The following is an 11179-nucleotide window of genomic DNA, read 5'->3' as shown; positions in this document are numbered from 1 at the left end:
ACTATAGTTTCATAACATGCATAATTTAAGGAATCAATGAAATATAATTCCAATAAGACTCTTAAACATTATGCAACATGCAACACGCTACTATGACTTTCTAACTCTCAAACCTTAGTTGAATAGTAGAGATGAGACAATCAATAAAAACTCCACTATTAACCATACTCCCCCACTTAGAAGGAACTCATAAAAACTAAAATAAGAAACTATAACTTATCAACATCATCTTCATCATCCGGCTTTGATCCTCTTGCTCGCATTGCATATATGTGATTCCTCTTTGGAGCACCACCTTCTGGAGCACTAGGAGGATCTTGCTTAGCTTCTCCCCCTCTATATGAATCATTATCGCAATCCCTCACCTTATGTCCATCCTTACCACAACCAAAGCAATTTCCGTTACGAAATAGACACTTCCCAAAGTTCTTCTTCCCACAAGTAACACAAATAGTTTTAACACCTTGAGAACTACTACCACCTTCCCCCTTGACCACAGGAGCACTAGGTCAATCATGGTTTGGAGCCCTATTCTTGAACCTAGATTGGTTTTGCTCACTTGGTCTATTATCTTCAAGTTTTTAGAAATCCTATTAAGCTTGGACTCCTCAATAGATTGAGCATACACCATGAGTCTATACAAGTTCATGTCACCAAGGAGAATGGCCGTACGACACTCTTCTTTCACAAGGTCGGCAACACCGGTGACAAACCTAGTCATCTCATCCCTAGGGTTAGACATCAAGGATGGAACATACCTACACAACATAGTGAAATTCATGGAAATTTGCTCAACTCTCATATTGCCTTTCTTGAGATTAATGAACTTCTCAACCTTCACCTCCCTCCTCTCACGGGGAATGTACTTTCCTAAGAAAGCCTCCTTAAAATGTTCCCCTCTATAGGACCCAACTCAACCGGCCTTGTAACACCCCGTAGCCAAAATAAACAAAAAATCATTTTTTTAGAAAAATCTGCAGGTGCAACAATTGGTAGCATTGACGGTTCGTAGGACATACGACAGTCCAACCTGCACAACCGTCGATTGGATTAGAAACTCCCAAAAAATCAGCTGGGAAAAATTGGCGAAGTCTTGATCGACGGATGGACCGATGGTGCGTAGGTCAGACAACGGTCCGTAATCCGTGACCGTGGATCTAGAACCCCATTCACCCACTCTCTGACAAGAGTTACAGATGACCAGCACGATCTGTAGGTGGATCTACGGTTCGTAGGTCTGACCGTAGGAAGAAAATTTGCAGACAGTTAAGGTGAAATGCAGTTGGGTCAATTTCAAATGGTCATAACTCTTAGTACAAAATGAATTAGGTATCCCATGACCTATCCACAGATAGATAATTGAATTATCTTTCCATAGCCACCTACATTGCTAAAATAAGACCTTCGAGTAAAACTTTATGCCCATTTTAGTAAAGGCTTGTCGAATAGGCCCAGTCGATGGACCCAACGATGGGGCGTCGGTCAAACGACGGACCGTCAGTCCTGGCCGTTGTTTGGTCCGACAGCAACTTTCCCAGGGGTGTTTTTGACCTTTCCCACTTCGTTTAAACCCTATGTGACGTCTTTTTGACCCTAAATCATCATAATTTAGTCAGTTTAAGCCTAAAAACACAATTGAAACATATCTAAGTCACATCATTAAATCAAAAGTTAGAAAATTAGAAGCAAGAAAGGAGAAAAAGCTCAAGAACCCTTGTTCAAGAACGAAGCAAGTTTCCAGTAGTTACAGCCCCAAAATTAAGTGTTTCTCTGTGAATTACGTTACCAGGTATGTGGGATTTTACTAGTGCGTTTTTCACCCATTGGGTCCCTAGTTTACAGTTAGATTCTTGATTATATTATCATGATTAAACCTAGGATTTATAGAACTTTGATAGAACTTCATGAATTTATTAAATATATGTTCCAAATCAAATTATCATGTTATTATTCAGATTAACACATGAATTTCAGAACCTAGCTTTGTGTTTCTTTAGTTCTTGAATTGCACATGCTAGGATAGATATTTCAGACAATTTAGATATACATGTCTGAGTTATAAATGCATAATTACCAGATTAATTGTTGCATTCTCAGTTTGCATGTTCTATTTTGAGCTATCAAGTATTTACAGAAACTGAGACATAATCAGTAAATTTACAGATTTCATTGGGAGTAGCATAATACCAAGTTGGACTAGGGTTCAGCGTACCCAAATAGCCCCAGAACTACTATCAAAGTAGTTTGTAAGTCCCCTCTGTGGCCAATTAGTTTAATGATCACGCCAGCATGCCTTTATACCTTTGGCAGGGTATATTAGGTCCTCACGATGGGGCGTAAACATCGGACTCCACATTTAGCTCATGTGGTTTTATTATCGATTATTAGTAGCTCCCACAGTTTAGTCAGATTCTCTAGATTGACCAATTATCATTATATTTAGTATTCAGTTTCAGCATGCTATAAATTGGTCATTGCTTCCAGTTAGCTCAAAATTTAGTTTATCATGTCAGATTATGATACTTGTTTTTATGCTTGTTCAGTTATGTTCTATTTCAGCTTTACTCTATCCTACATGCTCAAGACCTTTCAAGTACTGACGCTTACGTGCGCTACATCGTCTCGTGATGTAGGTTCAGGTTCTCAGCATCCAGATCACGCATAGATAAATTTCTGCTCTCCAGTTCAGCAGATTCAGTGGTCAGTCCTCATTCTTCGAGGACAACAGTCATGAGTTTCATTTCAGTATTTTGTCATTTAGTTTCAATTTTTCTAGATTTAGCTGGGGCTTGTCCCGTTATTTCTAGTCCAGTTTAGAGGCTTATTTAAAACATAGTTGGATTCAGCTTAGTATTAAGTTAATATTTCCTTTGTATTAAACTTATTGTTTTCGAATATCTCAGTTATAGAATATAGGTATTCCTCATCTTTTCAGATGTAATTATGATTTAATTTCTGCATCAATTTATTATCTTTAGCATGCTCATAATTATGACAGGAGGGTTAACTTTGGATCACTTGTGGTCGTAGGTTCCGTGTCAGCGTCTCGGGGGTAGCTCTGGGCGTGACAAAACTTGGTATCAGAGAACTACGTTTATGTGTCCTAGGATGTCTAAAAATCCACACTAAGTAGAGTCTTTTTCATGGGTGTGAAGTGCACCATACCTAATTAGAGGGAGGCTATGAAGTGTTTTAGGAAAAACTTCACATTCTTGTTACTCTTATTTTGCGTAACGTATGATCTAATTCCATTTTAAGTCGATGTTGAGCGCTTAAGATCATGCCTTCTCGTAGAGCTTAGGCATGTAATGCTAATGCACACAATGCTAACATAGTTCCTCGAGTACCACACTAGGAAGTTCAAATGCAGAGTTTTAGAACGCCAATTCAGCTTTTGGCTTAAAGTATGAGAACATGGAACAATCAGAAGGTTCTAGTTCCTACTAATAGAAATGACTGATTGGTGGCAGCCAGACTTTATAATCTTGTTAGGATGAATCTGCCTAAGTTTTTAGGGTCGCAGTTGGTAAGGACCCACAGAAGTTCATTGATGAGGTCAAATATATATTTGGTGTGATGTCAGTAACTGGTAATTATAGGTGAGATTGGCATTCTACAAACTGAAAGATGTGACTCACATATGGTTCACTCAGTGGAAAGACAACAGACATGACGTTGTCTTTTGTAACTCTTTACATAGCAGTCAAATTCAATGTCAGTCCAAAAACTCTCTCAGAACCTTTCTAAGTCTCTACTCTAGTCGGTGACCCAGTTATAGCTAGACGGGTATACAGAAATTTCCCCGTCACAAGCTCTTAAAAAGTCACCTCAGCAGATCTAGTAGAGTTAGAAATGGTAGTCTTCGATGTCATTCTAGGCATAGATTGGTTACACTCATGTTATACCTTAGTTGATTTTACAACTGGGATTGTTCGTTTTCAGTTTCCAGACGAACCAATCTTAGAATAGAAAGGGTAGTAATTTAGCACCTATGGGTCGATTTATTTCCTAACTTAAGGACAAAAATATGATATCTAAGGGTTATCTCTATAATATAGTTCGGGTTAAGGATTCTAGCCTTGAAACCCCAACTCTTGAGTCAGTTCCAGTAGTCTGTGAATTTCCAGAAGTGTTTCCAAAAGATCTTCACAGAATCCCTCCCGAAAGGGAAATCAACTTTGGAATTGATCTCCTTGCAGATACCCAGCCTATTTGTATTCCTCCTTAAAGAATGGCTCTAGCAGAGCTTAAGGAATCGAAAAAGCAGTTGAAAGACCTTTTAGATAAGGGCTTAATCAGACCTAATATTTCTCTATGGGGTGCAGCAGTGTTGTTCTTAAGGAACAAAAAATGGTTCTCTCAGAACGTGCATTGACTATGGACAACTGAAAAAGGTCACAATCAAGAATAAGTATCCTATTCCCAGAAATGATGACTTGTTTGACCCACTTTAGGGTGGTAGCCATTTCTCAAAGATAGACCTCAGGTTGGTTTATCATCAGCTCAGAGTCAAAGATAGTGAAATTCCAAAAATAGCCTCCAGAACTCCGTATGGTCATTATGAATTTGAAGTTATGTCGTTTGGACTAACTAATGCTCCTGCATTTTTCATGGATTTAATTAACAGAGTTTTCAAACAATATTTGGACATGTTCGTTATCGTCTTCATTGATAATATCCTCATTTACTCTAGGAGTGAGGAAGAATATGCAAGTCATTTGAGAGTGTTCTGCAAATTCTCAAGGATCTCCAGTTATTCGCTAAGTTTAGTAAATGTGTGTTCTGGTGGCAATCCGTTGCTTTTCTTGGTCACATTGTATCTAGCGAAGGGATCCATGGGATTCGCAAAAGATAGAAGTAGTGAAACAGTGGCCCAGACCGAAATCTTCTACAGATATCAGAAGTTTCTTAGGTCTAGAGGGTTATTATAGAATTTTTGTGGAAGGATTTTCATCCATAGCCTCACCATTGACTAGGTTGACTCAAAAGATGGTCAAGTTCCAATGGGCAGATGATTGTGAGAAAAGCTTCACAAAATTGAAAACTACTATTGACTATAGCTCTTGTCTTGACTCTACCAGAGGGTTCAAATGGTTATGTGATCTATTGTGATGCATCCAGACTTGGCCTAGGTTTTGTGTTGATGTAGTGAGGTAAGGTGATAGCTTATGCCTCTAGGCAGCTTAAGGCGCATGAGAAGAACTATCCAACTCCTGACCTCGAGCTTCCATCAGTGGTATTATGCACTCAAGATATGGAGACACTTACTTGTATTGTGTCCATGTAGATGTGTTCACCGATCATAAGAGCCTTCAATATGTGTTTACCTAGAAAGAGTTGAATCTTCTCCAAATGAGATGACTTGAGTTCCGTAAGGATTATGATATAAGTGTGAATTATCATCCGTGTAAGGCAAATTTAGTAGCAGATGCTCTTAGTAGATTATCTGTGGGTAGTGTAGCCCATTTGAGGAAGAAATAAAGGAGCTAGTGAAGGATGTTCATAGGCTTTCTCGCTAGGGATATTGCCTTATGAGCATATCAAACAACGGTGTAACAGTTCAAAATGGGGCATAATCGTCTTTGGTAGTGGAGGTTAAGGAAAAGCAAGACAGTGACCCAATCTTGCTTGAACTTAAGGGTGCAGTCCATAATCAGAGAGTGGAGGTTTTCTCCCTACGGGGAGATGGTGTACTTCGCTACCAGGGTAGATTGTGTGTTCCTGATGTGGGCTAGTTGAGACAACATATTCTTGCAGAAGCCCATAACTCTAGGTATTCTATTCATCCAGGTGGAACTATGATGTATCGCGATCTGCGAGAAGTCTATTGATGGAATTACATTAAGAGAGATATAGCAAATTTTGTGAGTAAGTGCCCCAATTGCCAGCAAGTCAAGGCTTCGTATGACTCAAGAGATTGATATTCCTACTTGGAAGTGGGATGTGATTAATATGGACTTCATCATAGGATTACCGCGTACTCGCAGATAGCATGACTCCATTTGGGTGATAGTTGACAGGATGACTAAGTCTTCTCGCTTTTTAGCGGTCAAGACTACAGATTCGGCGGAGGACTATGCCAAGCTTTACATCAATGAAATTGTGAGGTTTCATAGGGTTCCTTTGTTTATCATTGCCTCCTTTGTCTATCATCTCAGATAGAGGTCCTCAGTTTACCTCTCATTTCTGGAAGTCATTTAAGAAAGGTCTTGGTACTCAAGTTAACCTTAGTAAATAATTTCATCCACAGACGGATGGGCAGGAAGAGCATACCATTCAGACGTTAGAGGATATGTTGAGAGCTTGTGTGATCGATTTCAAAGGTAGTTGGGATGATCACCTTCCCTCCTATTGAGTTTGCCTAAAATAATAACTATCATTCCAGCATTCAAATGATCCCTTATGAGGCTTTATATGGGTGTAGATGTAGATCTCATGTTGGCTGGTTTGAAGTAGGTGAAGTAGCTTTGATAGGGCCAGATTCAGTCCTTTATGCTATGGAGAAAGTGCAAATATTAGAGATAGACTTAAGACAACCCAAGGTCGTCAGAAATCTGATGCAGATGTAAGGAGAAGGGAACTAGAGTTTGAAGTTGATGATTGGGTTTTTTTGGAAGTCTCACCTATGAAAGGGGTGATGAGATTTGGAAAGATAGAGAATATCAGTCCTAGATATGTAGGCCCTTAAAAGATCTTGAAAAGGGTTGGCAAGGTGTCATATGAGATAGAGTTGCCAGTAGAATTAGCAGCAGTGCATCCGGTCTTCCACATCTCACTTTTGAAGAATTGTGTGGGTGATCCAGCCTCTATAGTGCCGTTGGAGAGTGTGGTGGTGAAAGATAGTCTTTCTTATGAGGATGTACCAGTTGAGATTCTTCACCGTCATGTTAGAATGTTGAGAAACAAAGAAGACACTTCAGTCATGTTTTTATGGAGAAGTCAGTCCGTAGAGGGAGCTACTTGGGAAGCAGAAGAAGACATGAAAGCCAAGTATCCTCATCTCTTTCCTTCCGATTCCACTCCATCTTGAGGTAATAGTTCCTCTTCAGTTTTCCAGTCATTCATGCATAAATTCAGTCTTAGAATGATGTTCCCTCAGTTTGTACTTACATTTTCAGAGTTTTTCATGTACTCGGAACTCAATTCAGTCAGAAACTCAGTTCTCAGTGTTTAGTAGAGGGGTTTGCATCTCTCTCCCTCTATTTCAGCTAGTTTAGTCTTCATTCGAGGATGAATGTTCCCAAGAGGGAGATAAATAGCACCTTGTAGCCGAAATAGACCAAAAATCAGTTTTTTTTCAAGAAAAATCTGCAGGTACAACCAATGGTGGCATCGATGATTCGTAGGACAGACGATGGTCCATCCTGCACAACTGTCAATGGGATCAGAAACTCCCAAAAAATTCAGCTGGAAAAAATTGGCTAAGTCTTGATCGACGGACAGACCGATGGTTCGTAGGTCAGAAGACGGTCCGTAGTCCGTGACCGTCGATTTAGACACCCATTCACCCATTCTCTGACAAGATCTACGGATGACCGGCACAGTCCGTAGGTGGACCTACGGTCCGTAGGTCTGATTGTAGGGGTAAAATTTGCAGACAGTTAAGGGGAAATACAGTTGGGTCAACTTCATATGGTCATAACCCTTAGTACAAAATTTAATCGGTGTCCCATAACCTACCCACATATACATAATTTAATAATCTTTACATATTTACCGACCTTGCTAACATAAGACCTCCGAGTAAAAAGTTATGCCCATTTTATTAAAGTCCTGTCGAACAGGCCCAATCAACGGACTCAACGACGGGGCATCGGTGTGACGACGGACCATCAGTCCTGGCCGTCGTTTGGTCCGACAGCAGCTTTCCGAAGGGTCTTTTTGACCTTTCCCACTTCGTTTAAACCCTATGTTACGTTGTTTTTACCCTAAATCATCATATTTTAGTCAGTTTAAGCCTAGAAACATATTTAACTCACATCATTAAATCAAAAGTTTGTAAATTAGAAGCAAAAAAAGGAGAAAAATCTTAAGAACCGTAGTTCAAGAACAAAGAAAGTTTATAGAAGTTCAACCCCAAAATTAAGTGTTTCTCCGTGAGTTACATCACCAGGTATGTGGGATTTTACTAGTGCGTTTTTCACCCATTGGGTCCCTAGTTTACAGTTAGATTCTTGATTATATTATCATGATTAAACCTAGGATTTCTAGAACTTTGATAGAACTTCATGAATTTATTAAATATATGTTCCAAATCAAATTATCATGTTATTATTCAGATTAACACATGAATTTCAGAACCTAGCTTTGTGTTTCTTTAGTTCTTGAATTGCACATGCTAGGATAGATATTTCAGACAATTTAGATATACATGTCTGAGTTATAAATGCATAATTACCAGATTAATTGTTGCATTCTCAGTTTGCATGTTCTATTTTGAGCTATCAAGTATTTACAGAAACTGAGACATAATCAGTAAATTTACAGATTTCATTGGGAGTAGCATAATACCAAGTTGGACTAGGGTTCAGCGTACCCATATAGTGCCAGAACTACTATCAAAGTAGTTTGTAAGTCCCCTCTGTGGCCAATTAGTTTAATGATCACGCCAGCATGCCTTTATACCTTTGGCAGGGTATATTGGGTCCTCACGATGGGGCGTAAACATCGGACCCCACATTTAGCTCATGTGGTTTTATTATCGATTATTAGTAGCTCCCACAATTTAGTCATATTCTCTAGATTGACCAATTATCATTATATTTAGTATTCAGTTTCAGCATGCTATAAATTGGTCATTGCTTCCAGTTAGCTCAGAATTTAGTTTATCATGTCAGATTATGATACTTGTTTTTATGCTTGTTCAGTTATGTTCTATTTCAGCTTTACTCTATCCTACATGCTCAAGACCTTTCAAGTACTGACGCATACGTGCTCTACATATTCTCGTGATGTAGGTTCAGGTTCTCAGCATCCAGATCACGCATAGATAAATTTCTGCTCTCCAGTTCAGCAGATTCAGTGGTCAGTCCTCATTCTTCGAGGACAACAGTCATGAGTTTCATTTCAGTATTTTGTCATTTAGTTTCAATTTTTCTAGATTTAGCTGGGGCTTGTCCCATTATTTCTAGTCCAGTTTAGAGGCTTATTTAAAACATAGTTAGATTCATCTTAGTATTGAGTTAATATTTCCTTTGTATTAAACTTATTGTTTTCGAATATCTCAGTTATAGAATATAGGTATTCCTCATCTTTTCAGATGTAATTATGATTTAATTTCTGCATCAGTTTATTATCTTTAGTATGCTCATAATTATGACAGGAGGGTTAACTTTGGATCACTTGTGGTCGTAGGTTCTGTGTCAGCGTCTCGGGGGTAGCTCGAGGCGTGATAGGCCTATTATTATTCCATTGAGTGTACCATACTTGAGAAACCTCTCTCAATTGTTATGAAGATAACTCCTCCTTCTCCCTAGAATTCTACCCCATGTCACTCAACACCTTATGCACACAACCAAGAAACTCTTGAGGATCCTCACCCACCTTAGAGACAATAAAGACAGGAGGATTCATCTTCAGAAAGTGTCTTAATCTAGATGTTTCCATATCCTGAAACCACACCATAGAAGTTAGGGCCAATCTCGAATTGCTACCGGCGTACTTGACCTCTCGGAGGTCTTGTTCAAACCCTTCCCATATCGTTTATTGCATATGCATAATTAGACGTACTGCGGAATTGAAACTTTTCACAAAAGATTAGATTATCTTTAATAACATCTTTCATTAGAAATAATAGGAAATACTAAGTCTCAATCTCATCAAACTTATACACGAGAATACTTTGGGACACGACCCATACTTCAAAATATAGAAATACTTAGTTTATTAAAATAATTAAAAATAAAAGACATATATGTATGCCCTCGAGTCAATTGAGGACATACTTTACTTTGTTTGACCGACTCTAGAATCCAAGTTCTCCGTCACGATCCTTCTTACCTTTCACCTACACCTTTAGAGATAACAAAATGTATGGCGTTAGTATAAACACTTGTACTAAGTGTGATATTATGCATAAAATCTTGAAAACAAACATTTATTAGAAATATGCATCTTTATGAATTAAATATCATAATATAATCATAAAAACAATATTTATCAACTTATAAACACATAAGGAAACACTTAAACCATTTATCATATTTTTGAAGCACTTTACAGTAACTTCACTTCACTGTACAGTGAAGTTCTTCACTGTTACAGTAAAGTTACTTACCTTCACCTAAGACACCTTCTAGTAAGTTCTTACCTTACTACAAGCTATACTAAGACTCACTTAAGCAATATAAATAGAGACCGCCCATACACCCTCATCCTCAAGACTACTTATAATGAGACACATACACACTTATAAGGCACCATACATATGAAGATGAGATTCTCCTACCAAAGGTGATTCTAGGTCTCACTTGAGTGAGTCGTGAAGTGAACGCCCATTCAATCTCTAACACACACATTTAAGAGATCCTATGGACTACCTATGGTAGAATCATTCTCACTTAACAATACAACATATAGATAATATGACGTTCTCTTACCAAAGGCTATCAAAAGACATACTTAAGTAAATCAAGAAGATAAAGTCCATGATTGACCTCTTCAAGACTACCTACATAATCCTTAAGACTACCTAAGGCCTACATCATGTCCACATAATCAACATCTTCCCTAACTAGATTCATCCTCAAGACTTATCTAGATAAGATACGAAGTGACCATTCCTATGCCCCCTTCACACCTTAACTAGACAACACTTAACTACTCTAGGTAAGTACTTAATCATATAACATACTTTATTTACTTAAGTCATTACATTCATTAGTTCATTATTGATTCATTTATCTCATAAAGACATTCAAATAATGGTCTTGGAATAGACCGGACTCTAACTAACACCTTCAAAGCCTATTGTGCAATGTCTAGATAGCGTCCCATACAACCACTGAAACTTCATTGAACTTCTCTAAATCTAGTAGGTATCCCATATGATGAGAATAGACAATAACCGACATAGACCATGTATCTAGACATGAAATCCGGAGTTCAATACTACTTTGATGAGGGTGTTCTACTTGCCAATGGTAGAACTTGGACACTTCCCATGTAGGCACATGGTTAA

The 11179-nt window shown here is 38.4% G+C and overlaps 1 protein-coding gene across 1 annotated transcript; it reads right to left on the bottom strand.

Moving 5' to 3' along the window:
* Positions 1–209: 209 nt before the first annotated feature.
* Positions 210–721, bottom strand: LOC107001110. Its single transcript, XM_015199278.1, has 2 exons — positions 560–721; positions 210–488 (listed from the first exon to the last, which is right to left on the bottom strand). The coding sequence occupies exons 1-2, from the start codon at positions 719–721 to the stop codon at positions 210–212; spliced, it is 441 nt and encodes a 146-aa protein (XP_015054764.1).
* Positions 722–11179: the final 10458 nt, after the last annotated feature.

The sequence above is a fragment of the Solanum pennellii genome, chromosome 10 (genome assembly GCF_001406875.1).
Source record: "Solanum pennellii chromosome 10, SPENNV200".
NCBI lineage: Eukaryota > Viridiplantae > Streptophyta > Magnoliopsida > Solanales > Solanaceae > Solanum > Solanum pennellii.
Note: the sequence above shows the minus strand (reverse complement) of the source record. Positions and strands in the feature narration are given on the sequence as shown.

Coding starts and splice junctions, on each gene's coding strand:
- LOC107001110 (XM_015199278.1), bottom strand. CDS start 721: ATGACTAGGTTTGTCACCGGTGTTGCCGACCTTGTGAAAGAAGAGTGT. Junction 489..559: donor ACTTGAAGATAATAGACCAA/GTGAGCAAAACC, acceptor CCTGTGGTCAAG/GGGGAAGGTGGTAGTAGTTC.